The sequence below is a fragment of the Scatophagus argus genome, chromosome 17 (assembly GCF_020382885.2).
Source record: "Scatophagus argus isolate fScaArg1 chromosome 17, fScaArg1.pri, whole genome shotgun sequence".
In the NCBI taxonomy this organism is placed as follows: Eukaryota; Metazoa; Chordata; class Actinopteri; family Scatophagidae; genus Scatophagus; species Scatophagus argus.
The window spans coordinates 15,232,934-15,256,448 of NC_058509.1; the positions used below are offsets into that span (position 1 = coordinate 15,232,934).

Below are 23,515 nucleotides of genomic sequence, written 5' to 3' on the forward strand. Positions count from 1 at the left end.
AAAAATATGGATATACAACTCAGACCAATTAGGTGTATATTCAAATAAATATACGTCTTTCTGGATATTGTAAACAATTATAGTATTGTAAAGAAATAATATTGTATTAATATGCAAAAAGTGGGCGATAATACGCATCTATCCATGTCCACTAATTTCATGTATACCCATGAAATGAAATAAAAATCTTACATGTTACATAATGATTACATAGTGAGTGAGTAAGTCTAAATATTGGGATATGTTCATGGGAGTGGCCGACGTAGTGATTTTTCTGTCGTCAGCACTGTTCCACTCTGCTATCCAATCAGAAGCCGGGACACGGGTGCGGTTTTGACAGACCCGGAAATGCACCAATAGCTACCCTGAGCGGACATTGCCGTATCCGCCTTTACCGCTGCCTTGTTGAAGGAAGTCAACTCAGTCAAAAATGAATTTCCACGGCCAGGTATGGGAATACTGTGTTTTGTGGTTTGTTAGTGCTAACTGTCTTAACATATTAACATTGTTAAATAACCTTATGTGTTATTTTTTGCCTTGATATAACGTAACTAAGTTAATAGTTTATAACAGGTAACGTTAGCCATTAGTGTGTTTGCTATGGATAGCATTAGGCTACACAATGTAATCTGTTGCTATTTCGTGGTAGCTTTCAGTAGCTTATGCAGCGGTGTGTTTTGCCCCCCGTTACTGTAACTTCCAATGAAAAAAAAATCAATGTGAAGTTATAGTATAGAACAACATCATTTAGTATTCCAGTTTTATAAATTGACCAAGAAGTCTTGATTATCTCTTGTTTATTCATTTGGAAGTTAATTTGTCATACTTAATGGTTTTTATGAACAATATCACTCTGACAGGTGCGGTCAGTGGTAGAAGAGATGTTAGTAAAAGTAACCGCATTCTGTCCCCTGTCCTCACTATGTCCTCTATAGCCTCATTTTGAGATGACAGATGAATGTAGTGGTATAAAAATGTACAAAGTAGTAGAAATAGATATAGTCCAGATATATAATCCAGTAAAGTTAACTCAAACTTTAACCTAAGCACATGCATTACTTAACTAAAAGTCTTCCTGTTCACTAATGGGAGGTGAGTACTTCTGTACAGTGTATTACCTGTTCTCAGTGAGCTTGTTCATCCATGAAGGGCTATCCAGGAGGAGGAGGCAACCCACCACCAGGTACTCCATATGGGGGAGGCAGTGGTCCCTATGGGCATCACCCCTCAGCTCCATATGCTGGTGCACCACATACACCAGGAGGTCCTTATGGTGCATATGGAGCCCCAGGTCAGGGAGCGCAGTATGGGCCTGGACCAGGGGGTGCCCCCGGCAGACCTTATGGGGGTTACGGGGGACAGCCTTATGGAGGACATTATGGACACCCTGCCCCTGCAGGTAACTACAGCAGGAGAGGGCAGCTGGGAAAGCCTCTGCGATATGTTCGCTCGTGGAAGTTGAACAAGCATATTCTGAACGTGTGATGACTGGAAATAGGCTCTCATTGTCTGTCTTCATTGCTTCTTTTCTCTCTTCCCTCACTCTCTGGTGGGATGATGGATAGAAATTGACTTACGTTCCCAGACAGTCATGTAGAGACAGGGTTCAGTTTGTGCCCCTCAGCAGGATTACACGGCTGGAGTGATGACTCTGGTAATACTGAGTGAGGGCTAAACAGAGTAAGAGACAGATGAGTGAAGACTGTGTGTGTGCATGTGTGTGTAATTGCACTGTTTCCTGTAGCAGGTAAGCCTAAGTCAGAACCTGATAGCCTATGTTGCTATCACTCCCCACAGGGACAGAATCCATTAGGGTCTGGCCTGAAGAGTCACCTGTTCCTCTTTCCCCATTCATTTTTCTGACAATCAGCCTCCTCTGGTCTCACGTATTATTTCTCTTCCTCCATGTATCCAGGTGATGGCCTCTTGCATTGACACTATCTCACCCCTTGCTGAGATGATTCTTCCTCAACCCTTGACCCTGCTGTGACCTTGTTTGTCATTTTTTGTTCACAACGTGTACCTTATGAGACACTGAGTATATATAACTAGGGATGGGGAGATATTGTTGAGCAGGATACCAACTGCTGTCACAGCTGTAGGGTGATTTACTATCCCTGAATTTTGTCTTTTTTCCCCTTATTGGAACATTATACAGTATTTTAATGAAGTAAATTGGATATCGGGATTATTTCATGTTATTACAGCTGAAATGTGTGTGCTTGGTCTTCCTGTCCGTAACATGTCAATACTGAATCTACTATCTCTTAAATCCAATCAAATTTATAAAATGTACGTAGTTGCAGGAATTATATTTGGCATTTGAATTATATCTGTAAAGTATATTTCACGTTATTGTCATAGTAGACCATACCAAAAACAATACATTCTTAACACAAAAGCCTAAAGACTGAGTCAAGCACAGATGTATTATTTTTTATGATCAAGTTTCTGCTTAGCAGAGTCAGCACAGTTTTGACTGTCAGACAGCAGAAGAGTGTTTCTTCATCTCTCAGTGAATAAATAAGTATTTTGCGTTGGAACGAGGCAGCCACTTCATTTAAAAGAATCTTTGCTGTGTTTTCCTTTGCTCTGTTACTATCCCCCTCCTGCAGAGCTTCAGTGAAATAATAACTGGTGGAAAATCGAAGGATGGGAAGTGATAAAGACCATAAATCAGTCTACTGTAGTTGCCTCAGATAGGTTGAAGAAGAGGAGGAAAACATTGATGGAAACAGAGGATGCTAAGAAAACAATCTTCTAGTGATGGGCATCTTCAAAGTCAGTCTGAACAGCTGCCTTCCCCTCTTCTTCACCATCTTATTAATACTCTTGTATTTTTTCTCTGCAGGTAACATCCCTCCTGGTGTTAACCCAGAGGCTTACCAGTGGTTCCAGTCTGTTGACACAGACCGCAGTGGCTTCATCAGCCTAAAGGAGCTGAAGCAGGCACTTGTCAACTCCAACTGGTCTTCTTTTAATGACGAGACCTGCCTTATGATGATCAGTAAGTCACACAATTGCAGCCAAATTGATGCTAAAAAGAGGTGACTGTGAATTGGTTAGTTTTTCAGGCAAAATGATGCAATCTTTAAGTTTGGAAAAGTATTTTCAGAGACCCGAATGGCTACAGGAAAGGGGAGAAGGAATGTATTTAGGAAAATACACTAAATATAACATATAAGATGATTAAATGAGTGGTGGGACAAAGAAAGTAGGTTGGCATGACTTTACATGCGAGTAGCCCCATCAATCTCCCAAAGTCCTGTATAGAAATCTGTTCTGTTTTCTGAAAGGAGGCAGCCAGGAGTCAGCCTAAATAAATGACTGAATCTTTGTCTGTTTGCTGCAGAAGTTTTTCTACATTCCAGCTGTATTTGCCAGCCAGTGACTAATGTGTTCCTTTTAGCATAATGCCAGATGTGTGATTCCTGTGCGTTAATTTTAATACAAAGAACATCTATGGTTATGGACAATGGGCTTGCTGGAAACACGCAGAAAAGGCACCACACAATCATTGCTTGGCAAGCATAACTGAAGAAAAATGTATGAACCTTTTTTTTGTTTTGTTTTTTTTTTGTTTTTTTTTTTGTCATGAATGTCATGTGTTTTGTATTTCTTGTTAGACATGTTTGACAAGACACGGTCAGGTCGAATGGACCTGTTTGGCTTCTCAGCGCTGTGGGACTTCATGCAGCGATGGAGAGCACTCTTTCAGCAGTATGACAGAGACCGTTCAGGCTGTATCAGTGGTACAGAACTACATCAAGGTGTGTGTGCATGTGTGATTAATTGAGATATGGGATTATTTTGTAAACAAAAATGACAGTGTTTGGCGTTCTCTCACACTAGCCCTTCAGAATTAATGGCAAAATAAAGCCCATAACTTTTAGTTTAAAAACAAAATCCCTCTCTTGTGTGTCTTTCCTTTGCCTGTCTCTTCTCTTCAGCCCTTGCTCAGATGGGCTACAACCTGAGTCCTCAGTTTTCAGAGACACTGGTCCAGCGCTTCACCGTGCGAGGTGGACGACCTGGCATCCATCTGGACCGCTTCATCCAGGTGTGCACGCAACTCCAGTCCATGACGCAGGTCTTCAGGGAGAGAGACACGGCCATGATGGGCAACATCCGCCTCAGCTATGAGGATTTCCTGTCTGGGGCTATCACCAGGCTCATGTGAGCCTCATTCCATTGACGGTCTCTCTGTGCTGTGGATTCACTGTGCAACTCCATGTTCAGGTCATATTTTTGCTCAGCTGTTAGTGCTCTTCCATAAGTGCCCCAACCTGTTGGTACGTAAATAACATATCAGCCAGCACACATTATGCCACAGCTTGTTGCTGTAAGTAGATAAAGCCTTACATCATGCATTTGAATGAAGTTGACTGGCTGTTGTTGAGGTAACTAAAGTCTTTACTGGATAGATTAACTTTCACCAGTGAGTCAGCAGGAAAGTTGTTTTGGCCTTATAACATCAGTCACCACAGAGTGTGGGTCAGTCATAATTTCGCTATAGATACCTTGGTGACAGTTAGCAGGTCTATTGTTTACTAGTACCAGTAAAGTACTTGATTTAAAAATGATGAATAGTGCAAGGGAGCACTGATTTACACATGTTTAATTCACTTGATGTTGATCCCACTAGCCATACAACGTTCAGTACTGAATCAGTGTTAAGACTCGACCAGAGGGTGCAGCCTGCATTTGACTGCGTGACAGCGATTTTGCTGAATGACGCATTCACCTGACTTTGCTCACATGCATTAACATGTTCCTGTGCCATCAAAACAATTTAAGATTCTCTTCTAAATGTATGTATGTATGTATGTATGCATAGCGGGATTATCCAGTGTTTTCACAGGTTATTTCCATGCAACGATTGCACATTTAATTGCAATATGTTAATAAACAAAACAAATCAGAAAAACAGAAAAAAAGGGCTTAATTTTATAATATTAGAATTCTCTCTTGTGCTTAGGGGCCTGAAACTGAATGTTTGGGGAAAAAAATGAATTTACTTCAATTTTGGTTAAATTGCACTCCTGTAAGCCAGCAGCAACCATAAATGAAAACATTTGTCTTTGGCCAAACGATAAGCAATCCCAAAAGTGTTGCTTATTTTGTTTGCTACTCACCTCAGAGAAATGAGAGATTCAGTTATTATGTGGCCAGTGCTCTCGCTCTACTGAGGTACATCTTTTGAAGTCAGTAAACATGCCAAAATGGTTTGTAATGCCAAAACCAAATAAACGCTTTTTGTATCAAATTTTGAAGGATTCGTATTCTATTGTTTGCTGCATTTTTAAAAAATCTTGAAATACTACAGGGCTCTTCTGGTCTCGATAGCAAGAGAATGGTGACTGTTAGCGGAAAATAAATTTTGAATTGACACTTTATCTCTGCAAAACTTGTTACTGTATTTTGTTTAATCGCAGGCTTGTTTAGATGATTTACAAACTCCACTTTTGAGCTCAAAATGCCCAAAATTAGTAATTTCTCCCTTTGTAGAGCAGATTGGCCTGACAAAAGAACAGAGGAGCCGCTGTCTTCTCCTTCCACATCTGGCACTTCTCTCTCTCACCATCTGTTCCTCTGCTTGATCACAGTCCTTGTCAAGGGTCCACCTGATGCCCTTCGCCTCTTTCCAAAACGGAGGCAATCCGTCAACATATCTTGTACATCTTTTCTTCATCATATCCCACCTCCGTCTTCTGCTTAACACTTTTCTTCCATCTTAATCTCAGGTTGAAGGTAACTCTCCCAGGTCCTTAGGCACACACTGTGTCACATTCTTCCCGCCATCCCCCTGCTGCTCTGTTGACACCTGGATATGGATGTGTGTCCAGGAACTTATAAGTGTGGCCAAAAGTGTGCTGAAGGTTTTGTCCTGCAGACAGAAGTGCATCAGTCTGACTCATCATGTGACTGTCGTTTCCTGCATGATGAGGAAATTTCCCACCACTGACCATGCCTGACATCTCTAATTAACTTAGGCAAATAGAGCATTTCCATGGGGCTTCACTTAGTGAGAGTGTGATGCTCCAGTCTGTCAGCTGCAGTTTGTGATTTGGACTGATAAGACAGTTGTATTTTTACATAAAAATTTTGGCTAGTGCTACTCTAAATCTCATTTACTAATAAACAGGAGCTGATGAAATAATCCTGGCACGCTGAGGTTGCTGGTAAAACAGGACTGGCTCCGGTAATGTTGTTTTCCTGCAGGGGATGAGCACATTGCACTTTATCTGTCAGGACTGACCAAATGCCAGACCTGGCAATTACAAGATGGATAGCATGAAAGGAGGAACAGCTTAAAAGAATCATTTTGAAGCATGAAGCATAATCACCCACACAGAATTCTGTTAATCACCATAATTTCAGATGTCGTTTTGAAATAATGATAACATGGAAGTTTGGACATAGCTCGATGTGTTTTTTTAACTTTCTGTTTCTGCACAGATGACCGATGAGTCCAAACTGGTCATCACTCCGTGACAGGCTGTATTCAAGTTGCCATAAATCAGCCCTGTGCCCTGCACTGGTATAGTTTCATGGAAAACTTTTAGGCCTGGGAGCTGAAATATCACTGTCATCAATCATGTTGAGATTTGCAACTACATACAAACTATAGTAGGTAGAGGAATATGCCCCGCCCCCCAGTAGTCACTCACTGTTACATTTAATTCCCCCACTGGGTTACTGAAATTTCCACAATTTCTCTGCATCCCTCATAAGCAGTTTAAGTTAACAAAAGCAAAACCTCTAAAACTGTTTGTGTCATTATACAGCATACCAAGCCTCTGAAAGTGTCCCTGTCTTTATATGCCAAAATGTGCTTTCAAAAAAGAAAGCTATCTCTGCACTTGACAGGTTTGTCATCCAAGAGGGTAGCTTACATCTTGTCAGTGCATCACACAATACATGTGACAGATCTGTCAGCCTTTCATGAGTATTCCTCGAGAGGAGGATTGCATGCAAGAATGCCATCAATGTTTGAAAACAGAAGGAGATGGCATTTTTATGTCGCCCCCTCAGAAACCATGAAAGGGACAAACATCAATAGTCACAAAATGCTTTTTCAGGTTGTTTGATTGTAAAGTATTTGATAGATTTTCTGCTTAATGCTTGTTTGATTTGTTTAAATACAATATAATATATATTCCTGTGGGAAAACTGTTCACTTGTCAAAGGATACACAAACAAGTGAATTACTTTGGAAATGTTGCAATCCTATCATATGAACATAACCCAGTTACTGGATGAGTGAGTCTGACCTCTATAAAGTCATTATCTTAAAGTAATCCACAAGTTATTGGTACTAACCACTGTCACTACCGTTATTAGTGCTAGATTGTTGATTCTCTTTGAGCTTCCTACTACTATCACCACTAGGTGGTGGTAAAACACAGAGAGAATTCTGGTAAAACCATCTTGGTTACCGCAAAGTGAGGCTTATCAGCCAATGAAATTTAAGTAGGAAGTTACAGAAGTCGCACGGAAATTGCGTTGATCCACTGCTGTACCAACGTGCTAAAGGTAAAGGTGAGTGAAGGCTAATGAAATAAACCAATGTCATTGTCAGATTATTACAACGTTAAGCACAAAACAGTTTTTTATAGCAAACTCAAGGGGTTCAGGTTTAGCTTTAAAGTGACTGTTTGGACTGCAACTTAAACGTTAACGTGCCTTAACAAGTTACTGTAAGATAGCCGGTTACAAGCAGTGTGACTTTTAGCCCGTTAGATAACTATAATTAGGTATTTCTGTTCATAGCAATAGACCTTTGGAAATATTAACTGTCATTTAAATTTTCACATTGTGTTTCAAGTTAGTTTGAGCCCTGTTCCTTGCCATTATCTGGTTAGGTTCACAGTTGGACGAAGCCATGCCGTACTTCATAACAAATGTTATCATCTAATATTCCTTGTTCCTATACAAAGTAAACCATAAGGCCTCGGATCTAAATAAATACTATTTCAAAATTGAAGAAAGAAGCTTTTGATTTCGGCAAGGATACAACAAACGATAAAACGCAAACTATCATTAAATTTTTATAAGTAAATGTGCAACGATATGTAGCTAAACGTTAGCGTTGCTAGTTTCATTGACGTTGGTGTAACGCGGCTAACATTACGTTGACATTGCGATAGGGTCTTGTTTCAGCTGTTTAGACAGAAAAAACTGTCTGGTGGAGAAAATCTGAGGAGAGCATGAGAAGGACAGACATCCCTTAACACTTTGGATTTTACCATCAGATTCAGCTTTTAATCACAAGGGGGAGCCAGCTGAGACGAAGACCTGTCCTCATTTTACATAAGCATTGTTAACATGCACTTCCATGCATGAATAGCGCCGCACGTTTCCCTTCTATTATAATACTGTAAGCTGAAATGCGCTTACCAATTTATTATTGTTTTCCCATATGGAGCACCCAGGAGCCAAAGCAGCGTGCAGTCATGTGGCCCGTAGTTTGGACAGCCTTACGGACCTATGCCCCTTATGTCACCTTCCCTGTGGCCTTTGTGGTGGGAGCAGTGGGATACCACCTGGAGTGGTTTGTCAGGGGGACCCCTAAACCTCGAGAGGAGAAGGGCATCCTGGAGCTGAGGGAGGAGAGGAAGCTGCAGGAACAAGAGGGTATGGACAGCACCAAGGTGCTTAGCCTGAAAGAGAAACTGGAGTTCACACCAAGAGCAGCTCTGAACAGAAACCGACAAGAAAAGAGCTAACTCCTTGGTGTGAGAGACTCAAATTTACCCTTTTCTTTGGAGAAGGGTTGTGCACTGGGATCAAAGGGGATGAACAAGAGGGCAAAAACATCCATTCAGCCGTACGTCCACAGTCCTGGCCACCCAAAAGCCTCAGCTTGCCTGTGTGAATATCGGCTACCTTTTAGAAGCCGGAGGGTAATTGTAAAATCACCCTTGGTCTTTAATCAAGTCAACTATAGCTTATGTGTGTTACATGTGACTCTTTGACTCTCCCCTTGATGTGGCACGTGCCTGCTTGTGCTTTGGACAATAACTAGCAAGCAAGACACCTGAATTTACAACACCTGTTAAATATGAAGGCTTTAAACAGTTGACAGGATTTGATGGAAACTGGTCATTTTCTCTTTTATTTAAAGTTAATTGTGCGTATTATGGTACAAATGACATTTAATCTGTGATGTTAAATCAGACAAATGCCAATTCCGTCTTTTCTTTCATACAAATGGTTTTTGTGTTGCAAGCCTGTCATAAAGTGTTTCTCCTTTTAATCTTAATACATTTTAAGAAAGCACTTCTGATCTGATTTGATTGTCATAAGAGAGGAGGAAGAAAGACAGGCAGGTCTTTGTTTTAGTTCTTTTTATCTGGTGATTGTATGTGACAAAATAATCCAACAGTGTGGGAGGTCTCTCAGGAACTTTAAGCTGCTTAGTCCTATTTTCTGAAACATCTACACAATACTTAAATTTTGGAATGGCTGAGTTGTATGTACTATAAGTTTGTGTCACTGAAAAATGTGTTGAATAAAGACTTTTTTGTGTATGCCACTGTGTATTGACGCTTCAGTTAATACTAATATCTGTTTTCATCAATTACCTTAGACAACATCATCGGTTCCTTCTACTGATTTCTTCTTACAAAGTCAGAAAAGTTTCGGTCTTTGTCACTTGCGTTTTGGCAGTGTTGTTTCACATTCGGTTCCTAACAATTCCTGATGTCACTTGATTATGAAACTGTACAGCTGCCAAGGACAGAAAGTAACATCAGAGTCAAAGGAAGGAAGTAATGACTCTGTTCAATCGGTTCAAGAAGGAAATTATTTTTGGGAGTATGGCAGACAAAGCTGTGACAAATGTGAAAACTGGCTACTCATTCATCGTTTGGAATTTGACCTGCGGACTATTCTGTGCTCTGCCAAAGGCTAAAAATGATTAAATAGAAGAACAATCCATATGAAAAGTCTGTATTTGTCAGTTTTTCAAAGCTACCTTAAAATATATCTGCAGCAGTTGTTTGGGTGAACCATGAGTCTGTACAGGAAATCACTTTCAGATACAAATGATTCCTTTTCCTGTAGGTGTGACCGATTTAGAGGAGAAGTTATTGAGATACCATCACTATCTGTTGGAACAGTTATCACAATTTAGTTTTCACAAGTGTTACATAGCTTTATCTGACAAAATTACAAAATTAAGACAGTAAGACGTAAGTAAGAAGTTTTTCAATGGTAGATGAAATGTATATTATGATGGTGAATGAACAGTTGCATTGTTAAATTTATTAATTTTACTTGAACTAACTCAACTAACTGTACAACACTAACACCAGTAATAGTTAATGCACATAAAAAGAACCTGTTGCCCCAGTGCATGCTGGGAGGCTTCCCAGTACAGTAATCTCAGCAACACCCTCTTCTCATTTTACCTGTGTTTCAAAATAAGAGTGCACTATTCTAACCAATTTTGGACTGTATTTAAATAAGAGTATTAGCTGGATGAGGATAAACACGATAACAGTACAGTGGTCAGGATTAGTGAAGTCATATTTGTGGAACAGTATCAAGTAAATCTGCATTTGGGAGCCTGGATGGAAGCTGTTATTGGACAAGCATCATGTTGTGCAAGATGGCATTGCTGTTAATTTTGCTATACAATGTACCACTAAAGAGTTACACGTTCCACAACATGGGGAGTTGTGTGAAAACATTCCATTTGACACAGGCATCAGCAGAACAACATGAGGCTAAAATTAGCTTTATCCATTTAGGGGCAGCTTGGCTTTCTATCTCAAATCTATCTGTAATGTCACAAATTTATACACTAGTTCAACAAAAGCAATATGAATAATGATTAAAAATATAATATTGTTATTTGGAATCCTGTAGTGCTGACAGATAATGTAGGAATGTCACTCACTTCAGTGATGTTGTTTTTACTCGTCGTGACATTTGGTCTCTCTGTGTAGGTAAAAAGAGGGAAAAGGTTTATTCCACAATCAAGGAAATCTTTATTGTACCCATTATTATAACAGGATATAGCCAGGGAACAAAGACTTTAATAAGAAGAAACTGATGGATGACAGAGTTTTTGCAGTTGTAAGCACTACAAAAGGGGAAAGATTATGAGGTCCAGATGTACACTGGCACCACAGTGGTGAATGCTGTGCTATCAGCAGTCATCAGCTTGCACTCCCCTCTTATGTTTGCTATCAATGAAATGACCCGCTGCACTCTGTCGACCTCAGTTGTGCATGCTCAGAGTGGCAATTACTTCAAGCTGGTGGAAGTTTCCATGTGAAACTAGTGAGTATGGAGAGGCTAAATTATACACAGAGAGAGAGAGAGTTAACAAGGAGTGTGCGTCCTCCCGGGAATAATCAGAAGACAGGTCGGCCGTCCTAACAATGGGCCAAATCCTCAGAACTGGACAGTACTGTGGGAACCAAGCACAGAGGCTCCTGGGAAAGGAGGGGGGTGTTTGAAGGTGCTCCATTGTTCTTGCTGGATGATGGGGATAATGGGTGTGAGTGATGCTGGTTGTTCCTTTTTTTTTTTTTTTTTTTTCAAAGGAGGTCCAATCCAACATCCTGAGTGGACAGGCTGGAGACGCTGTTCCCTCTGCCGCAGAAACAATAGAGCTGCCTGCCTGTTTGAGAGGCATCACATCCTCCATTGAAGACAGACACACACACATTCGCATACACAGAATACAGGAATACAGGTCTTGCTGTATGTCAAACCTATACACAGACAAAAAGCACAGAAGGATCTCACAGTTGTGTACAGGAAATCAAAGTATAAATGTTTGCAGGTATACTCTCACAGGAACACTCAAGCAGATAAAATTGTCCACTGAACTTCTCTGACAGCCAGGATGCATAATATGGTTAGACAAACTAATTTTCCAACATCAAATGTTAGATGTCATATATATTTTTGTTTTAGTGACCAATGAGCTGTAACTATTGATTCAGTAATCCTCCCATCCCTTCAAATTGAGAAGTAAATTATCTATATAAAATTCTCACAACACAGTTTTTACTGACTGAACCCAATATATTGTTGTTGTCCTCATGGAGCAAATTAGTTCATCAAGTCCATCTTTTATCATTTCTGAAGGAGAATTAAGATGATTTTAAAGCTGCATCTGTTAATTATTATTATTATTTTTATTATTATTTGCCATTGTTTCTGGCTGCTTGGGAGCAGCAGAACAAGCTGAAAACACTGACAATTCATCACAAGAAAAACATGTTAGCCGACATTTACCTAGTTACACATCCAACAGTAACATCAAGGAGCGTTAGCATTAATTTTGAGTCATGTTTCTCGCCACCTATCTATTATTTGCTCTCATTTTGCTGTATGTTCTCCTGCTCACTGCTAGCTTGTCTGTGGTTTTGTTCTTGGTGGGTAGAATAGCCCCACAGTCTAGCAGAGCATATTGACTGAGCTCCACTGGAAACAATATCGCCTGTCTATAGAGCTGAAGGGAACTGAGTTGGACAATAATTTTGCAACAGTGTTGATTTTGGCCATATATTTTTTAATATATATTTATCATTCTTCATATTCATATTCTACCTGTTCCTTTTGACTAAATGGGCAGAGTGCTATCATTCCAGTTTGTAATAAGAAGAGTCAAATGATGAACCAAAGTTGCCTTTTTATGTGACCTTGCATACAGCCTAAAGCAGACAGCCCGGCTGCGTTGAACTAGCATCATAATAGGGATGTCATGATATACAGGTATTGATGATGGCCACTATATATATATATATATATATATATTATGGTGTTAATAATGCATATATTATAATATGGTGTAAATAATCCCATGCAGATGCTAGCCCTTGTGAATCTTTTGTTGATTAGTCCATGCGGTTGTTGTGTAGTTGTTCTTTCTGTTATCTTTGCAGACACACTCTCTGCCTCCCCACACTTGTATTTTTAGTGTAATTCATTTGCCAGATAGGAGACAAAACACAATGAAGAAAGTTAGAGATTATTTTGACTGCTAAATTTTTTTCCCCAATTTTCTATAGCCCCACTTTGTAGTATGTCACTCTCCACTCACTCATTTCATAGTCATCCTGACAGCTTAAACAGATAGTTCAGTTTTTTTATGTGAATAAAATACATTTCATTGCTGGATCACACAGCAGTCAACAGCAGTGCTTAACATAGATACCAGTACTCCTGCTACTTCTTCTAAACTGGCAGCCTGCCGACTGTCATCTACTGTAGATAATACATTGACTATGGATAAGAATCTCATCCAACCCCACTTTAAAAAAATTATCCCTTTAAGGGAGACCAACAAAGAAACAAGCATGAGCTTATGTAAACCCTAACTGTACCTCATACAGACACACACTCACACACACACACTGAGCTGTAAGTGGTACCAGCCTTCTTAATTGACTCCAGCCGCACAGCCGGCACTTTGTCCATTTCCCTTATTTTTCAATGGTCTTTGATCGGGTGGCCATGACATTAGGTCAACAAAAACACAGTGCAGCCTGGACAAACAATGCAACAATGCCCACTGCAGCTCCATTGTCAGGGTGAACAATCCCCAATGGCCAATCCCTGGGGAGAAACAATACTGGAAGAGGAAACAGATATAGACCCACTTCCTGTCCAGAGTTTAAATTTAGGACCTGTTCAATTCGCTTTGCCGGTGTTTTGTCAAGTAGCACAAATGCCAAAATTAAAGACTGGGTGCTTGCACGTGACTTTGTTATGGATACAGAGAAAGTTGTGTGTCCATACTGGGTGTATGTAAATCGAATGAAAAGGGAGCTGGCACACCCGGCACTGTACGCCTTTCATACAGACACACACTACAACATAAACACTAAACTGTTTTGTAGTTCAAGGCCCATTACTTCCAGTTACAGGCAAATAAAGAGATATTGCCTTACTTTGATTAACCTCATTGACCGTGTAGCTTGCTATTTTAAGCCCTGTGTCTATGTGTACTGGTAAGTGCCTTCTCTTCAGAGAGCTTCCTGAAGATTCCCAGGGCTTTCAGCAATACTGCTGGCAGGAAATGTGACAGCTGAGCAGCCCATTTTGGACAGGCCAGGCACATAGGTGGACACTTTAAAGATCTTCCAGGACCTGGTGCAGGGCATGGCTGTAGCACCCTGGCTAAAGGAAATTTGCCTCTGGGCATGATAGTTGGCCTTTCATAAGACCTGCTCAAACCTGTAGGGTACCTGATAGTATTTTGAATTGCTTTACAGTCTAAAATCTTGTGCACAGTGTGTGTGTGTGTGTGTGTGTGTGTACGTGTGTACGTGTGTATGTGTACACTCATTCACCAAACTGAGAAATTGTCTTTCTTTGTGTGTGACCGGCGGCATGTGGCTTCACCAACAGAGTGAGGAAATGCATCAGCAGTGACTTCAACAATGTCAGGAAGCACATTGAGAAGGGCAGCTTATCCCAGAGGTTGCATGTATAACAGAAAAAGATGACATGTCACACAGAGTGCAGTCATCTCACTTAGTGGGTCCCACACAAAATATTATGCAAGCATATACCTCCATTGTCAAAGTTTTCTTGAAACATCCTCTGAAAGCAGTGTGTGTTTGATTTGATTGCTCTGAGTTTGGGAAATAGTCTAGACGTGACTAACAGATAATCAAGCCAATGAATGGGGGAGCATTTGACTTGTGTCCTGTTGTCCTAACAGAAGAACATGTAGCCATAACATCACTTTCATCTGCGCAGTTGGGGGGCTTCATAGGAGGGCTGCACTTTTTTTCAGGTGGGTAGATACCGACTGTAGAGAAGTAAATGGCTGTGAGCTGCTCTGTTGTTCTCATCTTGGGTTTATATTTGCTTCACTGAACAGGAGGTGAGAGTTTACTCTGTGGAAAGAACAGAGCAGGGTGTATGACTTCTCCCGCTTGGTTGGCTTTAAGAAAGATGCATGCAAAAGGGAGCGCCGCTGCTCCACTGCCGGCTTTGGTTGGCAGGCAGAGGGCCGGTGTGGGTCGCCCCCGAGCAATCTGTTCTGTGACCCCTGGGCTTTTGCGAAAACACACACGAACAAATCTTGTTGACACATCCATGCAAGTGCGCATACATGCACTGAGATAACAAGGCTGCACGGGAATGCCAGCCAAGTTTTTGTGAACAGGCACCGAATTGGGAAGCTTCAACAGGCTCTGTTTGGATTGTTCTCTCAACAATATCTGCCAATTTATCCTTGACACAGGAATGGGCTGCCAACGGTAAAAACACATTCCACTCTGAGGAAATGAATCTGAGTCTTCCTATTATTATTAATCCATAAAACATGTTGATAACATTGCAGCAAAAGTTAGATTCTTTATTTAATTTCTGTGTTTCAGCTTCTTGTTGCAGTTCTTTTTCGGCCTCACGCAGTTCAAGCTGTTTGTTTCATGAGAACCTGTCTCACTTATATTTCCCATAACCCCACTTTCCTGCTATAGATAACTCCTTATCGTCATGGAGACAGTTCGGTAAATTGGTGGAAATGAGCACCGTACAGCAGAGCGCGGCGGCTGCCTCCCTGAGAAGATGTATGGCTACATTTTATTCAGAGCCTGGCCGAGCACCTTTTGTGGAAGGCGCTGAGCTCTGGATTTTATCAATCGCTTTCTTCGAAAACGGCGTTCACAGTCAGGACCCCCTGGGGGATATGAAATAGAAAGTGCTGTTCCACCTTGTATGAACTTTTACTGGCATATAATTGATCCCTTTGTTCCCTATACAGCCAGAACTAGAGATTTAAAAACAGCCATTAAATCTAAGTTATTTCCCTCCATTTTTTTCCCTTCTGGTGCATTTAATACGCTGTAAGGCTCTTCTATTTCTCCACACCTCCGTCCTTCTATTATCCCCAAAACGCTTTCTCTTGAGTGATTCAGTGCCTCTGTATTGTGACAGTATTTGGATAGTGGAAAGTGTATGGTTGGACAAAGAAGCACTACACACTTCAGAGACATTTTCCCCACACAGAAATCTCATCCCTGTTCTCAAAGGAGTAAGACAATACACACAATATACACAACCCATCAGTGTGTATTGGAATGTGTTTTCTGTATACCATTAATCTATTTTGTATAACATGAATGATGCAGCTTGTCATTGATTTGAAGACTTTTAATTTGTTGAGTAATTCCATCCTAAATTCATGGTGTCATTATTTATTAATGGTATTTTATTTTACACAAAGTAATAAATATTAGCACTGGTATTTCTTCACATTACTTTAAACATTAAATACAGTTTTCAGACAGTTGTTTCCTTTCATTACGTTTGTATTTCTGTACCGCTTTTAGTCCATTAATCTTTCAATCACTAATGCATTTTTTAGGTTCTCGAGCTTCCCAAAAGGTTTGATTTTCAAACCAGATACTTGTCTTTTCTCCATTATTCAGCTCTTGCCATCTAATACGAAGTTGTCCTCTCTCTTCCTCTTTCTTCAGAGCTAAAATACAGTGGTCACTGCCAATGAGAAGTCATTTACGATCCCAGGATTCTCATGGTTTGGCTCCCCTTCTCTTCCCCAGTCCATAACCCCAATTTGAGTGACCAAAACTCACTGGGTGAAAGGGGGGAATTGCACATTGTGCGTGTGCATGCATGCATGCCTGCATCCACGTAGCCATTATCCACTTGGTAGCTGAGCAGGATCCAGAGACCAATTCATTCCACAGTGTGAACACAGGCATGGGAGAGGAGGGAGGGAAGGGTTGAAAGAACTCCAAGGGTTACACTGCAAATCTCAGAGGAATATGCTGAAATGTGGCCCTGCTGCATACTCTCCCATATGCACTCAAACAATATCCCCCTGATGCAGTGTTTTATTTCCCCCTGTTACATTCAACACCAAAAGCCGTTAAACGTAACATGAAGGCATATTATGACTGTATCTTCCTTCATGGTGGATCCTCATTTTCTTTGCCTTGTGGAATGCTCTCAAAATGATTTGTTTTGAATAGGTCAGTTTGTCTGGCAAATCTTGGTTCGAACCTCCGCCTGCCTCTGAGGCATAAGGTTCACAGTGCAATAGTTGTTTGACCATGCAACCCTGATAGTCAAGTGTCATGTGCAAGATAGTATTTACAAAAAAGTGGAAGTTTCAGAAATCAAACAAAGCTTTCACAGTCACAAGTAACACATTACCCCATCTGACCGTGTCATACATAATGTTTTTGTTTTGAGTGTCCCTTAAGGGCACCCTTAGTGATTTTCCCAGTGTGGTGTGTGTGTTTCTTATAATGGACTCTTGGTGAATGTGTGGTCCTCATTGCCCCCATGCAGTTCACATAAGTAGGAAGCGGGTCACTCTCAGCCTCACCAGGTCCCCAGTTCACCTCTATCGCCAGATCCCTGTAGCTCTCACAGGGGTTGGAGTAACGTGCAGCCTTACTCTGGACAGGGAGGTTAACATGGCTCGCTGTTTTGCAAGACTGTGATGGCTCTGTTACGACTTCTGGAATCTCCTCTCGTGCTGTTGTCCTCTCTGCCTGAGGTAGATGGTCCTGGTGCTGGGTGTAGTAATGTTTCTCCAGTCGATGGGAGATGGCAAGTTGAAGGAGGTGGAGCAGCTCAATGAGGTTGAGAAGCAGGGAGATGGAAGCGATCACCTGAGTGTAAATGGTGAAAATGGTCTTCTCTGTGGGCCGAGAGACAAAGCAGTCCACCGTATGAGGACAAGGGAAACCCTTGCACTCAAACTTTGCTGCAATGTAGAACCCATCGTAAAGGAACCACAGACCTACAATAAAGCCACCTTCCAGAAAGACTTTCAACAGGATGCTGAATGCATATGCACACAGCAGCCTGCCTTTCAGTTTAGGAGCCACAGGAGGGACCTTGTAAGCTTTTCTGCATTTGCCACCATCCTCTTGTTTCTCCTTCTTTTCTGCATTGTCTTTAGTCGCATAGTTACTGTCTCTTTCTATAACAATTTCTCCTCCTTTACTTCTGCTTTCTTCTGCCTGCTTCTCATTCTTATCCTCTTGTTCTTTCTTGTCTTTCCCAGCCCTTAAAGCCACATATCCAAAGTAGAAGATGGTCGGCGTGGAGACTATGATGACTTGCAGGACAAAGTAGCGAAAGTGGGAAATGGGGAAAGCTCTGTCGTAGCACACAGCAGTGCAGCCAGGCTGGCGCGTGTTGCAGACAAAGTCAGTTTGTTCATCATCCCAGGCAGATTCAGCAGCTGTTCCCAGTACCAGCAGGCGAAACAGGAAGAGTACAGTGAGCCAGATGCGGCCAATGCCTGTCGAATACTCCTGGCCCTCCTCCAGCAGGTGCTCCAGGAAGGACCAGTCACCTCTGGACATCCTCTGCTCCTAAGAAGAACAGTGGACAGATGGACAGGTAGGGGAGAATGAGATAATGGTTGGGATATTAACATTTTAAGGCACACAGAAATTCTGTAAAACATTTTTTTTAGAATATAAAGTAAAAGTAAAGTGATGTAATTTTGTGTAAACCTGGACACACATAAAACTGACCAGTATTCACCCTATTGGGGACACTATAATATGTGTACATTGCATATCAATAACCTCACATCCCTGTGTTCCACAGATACATGATGGTTGCTGTTGTTCATTGGAGTCATGCAGCAACACAACTGCTATATTGTTCCAAGGAAGCCACACCTCCAAAGGCATGTAAGTCTATTGAGGTAGGAGGTCTATCCTTAACATCATCTAACTCAATTTTCCACGTATTTTCAAGTGGTTGGGTTTGTTACAAATGGCAAACGTGTTTAACATCAAGGGTGCATGGTTAAATTAAAAATGTGATCTCATGTTGATAGTAACAGCAATATTTCGATAATAGATTATTTCAGATTAACCTAACCTGAGTAATTACTTTCTAACCACATTTTGTTTTTCTTGTTGCATGTAAAATGGCTGCCGTGTCATAATTTGTTTTGGAAATAAATTTCAATTTCAAGTCAATTTGTACAAAAAATATATAGTGTACCAGCACTGTTACGCAGAGTTGCTTAGTTACATCAATGTTAATGTTTTTTTAATGCTTGTTTTATGTTTGTTAAAATGTGTATCGGCTGCTCAGACCCCATTATACCAGCCCGTAGGTCTCATTGTAGATGTAGTGCAGGTCATACAGTTTATCCACATTTTCATTTACTGCTAGTTTTAGTGAACAGACTGGCTTGAATATGCCACTTAACACCTCATTGGTATGTTTTATTTCCATGACGGAATTCTCAAGGGTTTTCATAAACGCACAGCTACCACATAAGTGTTCATTTATTTCTATAAGTAACAAGTGAGCTCAGAAAAACTTGAAGACACTCCAAACTTTTTCAGTATGAAAGTGTTTTTGTGTTGTTTTCTTTTTTTTTTTTTTTTTTTTTTTTGAGGAACACATGTATCTGGCTGCAGCCCCCTATTAGTTCTTCCATGACTTCATACCGTCGTGTGTTTGGGCTCCAAATCCTCAACATCAAAATGTGAAAAACAAGGCCTCTATACACTAAAATGAACTAAAACAAAAACACATGGTGCTAAAATTAACATTTAATATGGGTGGAAATAGTGTACGCTTTCACTGTTCACAGTACAGCTGAAGTGATTGCGTCAAAAGAGAGGCCCCTCAACCTTTCACATGACTACAGAATTGTTTCATCCAGTTGAATTTATGAGTCAGTTAAACCTTAGTGGAGGGGTAGTGGAAGTTGTTATTGACAAATGACACAGAAAGTGACTGGTGGTGGGAAGCTCATGCATGTGGACGGTCTCACACACACGCGCACACACATCTGAATAAACATCCTGTGTGGGGGAGTTGAGACACTACTGTCACACTTGTTTATTTATTTAGACTGTTTATGCTTTTCTGTTATTTCTTCTCCTATGAAGAAAAAACAAATTCCCTTATGGTTAAAATGGAAAATTTTCTGATAGGATAAGATGAGACAATCAGTCAGGGAGGCTGGCCCGCTGAACAGGCACAAAAAGGATAACCAGTTATCATTTGATAACACACTGATCTACCTCTGGGAGTAGATAGATAAGAATAATATAAAATAAGACTATGTACAGTCGTATTAATTACACTCTATAGACAAAGGTGTTGGGGCACACCTATTTATTATTGAATTCATGTGTGGTATGGGACTGTCTTTCAGGGGTTTTGGCTCGGCCCCTTACTTCCAGTGAAGGGAAATCTTAATGCTTCAGCATACCAAGACATTATGGACAATGCTATGCTTCCTACTTTGTGGCAACAGTTTGGTGAAGGTCCTTTTCTATTCCAGCATGACTGTGTCCCAGTGCACAAAGCAAAGTCCATAAAGACATGTTTAGAAGCTGATATAGCTGAGAAGCTGTCCATGTATTAAGAATGTGATGTCATTAAAGTCCCTGTTTGTCCCAATACTTTTGTCTATATAGTGTATATCCCAGTAGAAAATACAATAACACACTATAACTAAGAAATCATTAGTGTCAAAGACACTACAGGATTGTGACACTAAGAGGCTTTTCATATGACTCATTTTGAATTCACTAGCCATCATATTAACACACTTAAACTTCTTAAATTGTTTCAAGAAACCTTATAGAAATTAAAAAAAAAAAAAAAATCTATAACAAGGCAAGACTAAATACCTGTCACGCTGACAGTGGTTAATGCTTAGGAAACGCTGACAAGATATTCTACATATGAATGTTTTTTAAAATTAAATGATGAATAGTAACGTTTTTATCTTATCTGTCTTATTATACTCATTCCGGTAAAATCGAAATAACGTTTGAATCAAATTAAGGACCAGAGACTCACTACCATCTACACTGACTGACTGACAGAACACGATAGACAGGACTTTAAAAAAGTTCACTATTAAATAAAAAAGGTAACAATAAAAACAAAGGCACAGATAAAAGTTATTATAAAGTGTACCAAACATTGTGGACATATCATAACTTGAGTTGCTGTCAAACACAGTACAATTCACTCACTCACAACAGCTGAGAACCACAGGTACATTTTAATACACAGACTACTTACAAGAATATGACACAAATGGACGTGAAATCTAGTAGTCATACTCTAAAATCCTTACCTTTCTCTCTCGTGAAAAGGGGTTTGTCTCCTTATTGGCTTAATGGCCTCAGCGCTCACTGTGCGTTTGATGTCCCCCTCCGCAGCTTCCAGTAGCGGTCTGCAGTTCCTCTCGCTTTATGTTCGCCTTCTTTAAAAAGAATCGATGTAATCGGAAAAAGTTGGGAGAACTTTCCCATGCCTGCTTTGCTGGATCCTCCCTCAGGAACTTCTTCCAGGAAATGGGATGGATGAACTCGGAGCAGTTAAACTTTAGTTTAAAGACCACCGTTTTGTAGGCTTATCATTACAGACGAATATGTTTGCCATACTTTTGACCGGTTATTTAAAGGTTGGAATTAATTATGGAATGGTCAAAGAGAGAGATGGACTTAAATGTCACGTTTTGGCAAAAAAGAAAAAAAAGAAGACATTTCATTCACAGTTTTCCAGCACCGTTAGAGTACATCGATAAACTACTCTTATAATTTAGAGGAACTTACAACTTTGCTTAGATGCCAAGTGCTATATTATTCTTTTGAAAGCAAACACACAAGCCTCCTCCAGATGATTTTTTTTTTAATTTTTTTAAAAAAATAATAAATTGTTTGTTTGTTTTTTTTAATCAAGGCTATTATTTTTAACATACATTTAATCATATTCTCTGTCTTTGTCCGTTCGGCGACGTCTTATATCTCAGCAGACGACTTATGATGACTCAAACGATGAATAACGGACCGTCTGAATGCCAAACAGACTCGTGTAATTTTCCATTATGCCACGCAATGGCGCCAGTCACCTTATTTAAAAGAAGTACACGGCGCTCCGATTGATGAAGCTTTGCCCGAGGTGTGAGGTGTGTTTGTTGACCTCCTTATGACCTGCACCATATGGTCAAACTCACAGCTGAAGTAACTTTCAGCATTTTTAACATCAGCCTCAGCGATGGTATCCTTCATGTAAAGGATGTTGTGTTTTCAATCTAAGTAAAGATCAGGACGAAACTACTACTGACTTGAGTACTGCCCTGAGGTAGCTACAGTTTTGGAGTACTCACCCTTACACTTCTTCTCTCATAAATTACAGGTTAATGTATATTATGTTCTGATGACGTAATAATATAACACTGACAGAGGGCATTATGCATAGTGAGCACTTTGGATACTTTTTGTTGCCAGCAGGCTACTTATGTACATTTAGAACACTTTTGAATACAATGGAGTATTTGCTATTAGTTATTAGCTGTACTTTTTCTTACTGTACAGCTACATATATGTACCAAAGCACGTGCTAAGTAGGTAGCACAGGTAGCATATTTTAGCAGCGTATTTAGTTGAATTTAACTCTCAGGTAAGGCAAGGTTTACATCTGATAATGAAGGCTCCGATTTTTTAGATTATTGTGTATGTGTGTGTGTGTGTGTGTGTGTTCCTGATACCATACCACCTTTAATAGTGTCAGTTCTGCCCATTCAAATAACAAATTAATCTATTTGTACTAGTGATATTTCATCTCATCAAGGTTAAGTTATCAGAAGGAGTTCTGTTTGCTGATGCAAACTAAGGCCACCCTTTGCTTTGTGGAAGTGTACAGTCTGTCTGTCAGGCTCAGACAGCCAGCTGGCTTTGTTTGTACATGTGTGCCTATAGCTACCCCAAACAAGCCCAAGATGCTATAATTCAGATTCTCTGTGCTTACTCATTGATAGACCTTACAGATATGATGCAAAACTTTAAGGCAAGTTTCAGCAAAATATTGGACAGAAAAATGCATCTTTTCAAAAGAAGCCTTTCTCCTGGAAGATGCGAACAGAGTGTGTACTGTAAGAGGATGTATTTACAGTGCATTCAGAAAGTATTCACACCGCTTTGCTTTTTTCACATTTTATGTTACAGTCTCATTGCCAGTTTATTAAAAATAAAAAAACAAAAATATAACATGTGCATAAATATTCACACCCTGTGATCAATACTTTGTTGAAGCCCCTTTGGCAGCAGTTACAGCCTCAAGTCTTTTTGAGTATGATCCTAATAAGCTTGGCACACTTATTTTTGGGCAGTTTCTCCCACTGTTCAATGCAGAACCTCTGAAGCTCCATCAGGTTGGGTGGGGAGCGGCGGTGCGCAGCCATTTTCAGATCTCTGCAGAGATGGCCTCTGGCTGGGCCACTCAAGGACATTCACAGAGTCGTCCTGAAGTCACTCCTTTGTGATGTTGGCTGTGTGCTTAGGGTTGTTGTCCTGTTAGAAGATAAACCTTCACCCCAGTATGAGGTCCAGTGCACTCTGGAGCAGGTTGTCAGCAGGGATGTCTCTGTACATTGCTGCAGTCATATTTCCCTTGACCCTTACGAGTCTCCCAGTTCCTGTTGCTGCAAAACATCCCCACAGCATGATGCTACCACCACCATGCTTCACAGTAGGAATGGTATTGGCCAGGTGATGAGCAGTAC

At 40.5% G+C, this 23,515-nt stretch overlaps 4 protein-coding genes across 7 annotated transcripts in view; 3 read left to right on the forward strand and 1 right to left on the reverse strand.

The window, feature by feature from the left end:
* Positions 1-304: 304 nt before the first annotated feature.
* Positions 305-5,266, forward strand: pef1 (penta-EF-hand domain containing 1). The gene is made up of 5 exons (XM_046417677.1): positions 305-448; positions 1,150-1,399; positions 2,852-3,007; positions 3,627-3,770; positions 3,951-5,266. Exons 1-5 carry the CDS (start codon positions 431-433, stop codon positions 4,178-4,180), a joined length of 798 nt encoding a protein of 265 aa, XP_046273633.1. The 5' UTR covers positions 305-430; the 3' UTR covers positions 4,181-5,266.
* A 2,127-nt stretch (positions 5,267-7,393) lies between these two features.
* Positions 7,394-9,538, forward strand: smim12 (small integral membrane protein 12). Of its 4 annotated transcripts, none has more exons than XM_046417678.1 (2): positions 7,394-7,542; positions 8,429-9,538. In XM_046417678.1, the coding sequence occupies exon 2, from the start codon at positions 8,457-8,459 to the stop codon at positions 8,727-8,729; it is 273 nt and encodes a 90-aa protein (XP_046273634.1). In that variant the 5' UTR covers positions 7,394-7,542; positions 8,429-8,456; the 3' UTR covers positions 8,730-9,538. The 4 variants fall into 4 exon arrangements, with proteins under 4 accessions (XP_046273634.1, XP_046273637.1, XP_046273635.1 ...); XM_046417681.1 differs by having other exon boundaries at positions 7,406-7,542; positions 8,436-9,538; XM_046417679.1 differs by having other exon boundaries at positions 7,451-7,536.
* Positions 9,539-14,566: 5,028 nt separating this feature from the next.
* gja4 (gap junction protein alpha 4) lies at positions 14,567-21,268 on the reverse strand. Its single transcript, XM_046417739.1, has 2 exons — positions 21,086-21,268; positions 14,567-18,332 (listed from the first exon to the last, which is right to left on the reverse strand). Exon 2 carries the CDS (start codon positions 18,321-18,323, stop codon positions 17,172-17,174), a length of 1,152 nt encoding a protein of 383 aa, XP_046273695.1. The 5' UTR covers positions 18,324-18,332; positions 21,086-21,268; the 3' UTR covers positions 14,567-17,171.
* Positions 18,220-23,515, forward strand: part of dlgap3 (discs, large (Drosophila) homolog-associated protein 3) — a 118,546-nt gene continuing 113,250 nt past the window's right edge. The window contains exons 1-2 of the mRNA XM_046417738.1: positions 18,220-18,360; positions 18,574-18,673. The gene's annotated coding sequence lies outside the window, so the exon portion shown is untranslated. The remainder of the gene's footprint in view (positions 18,361-18,573; positions 18,674-23,515) is intronic.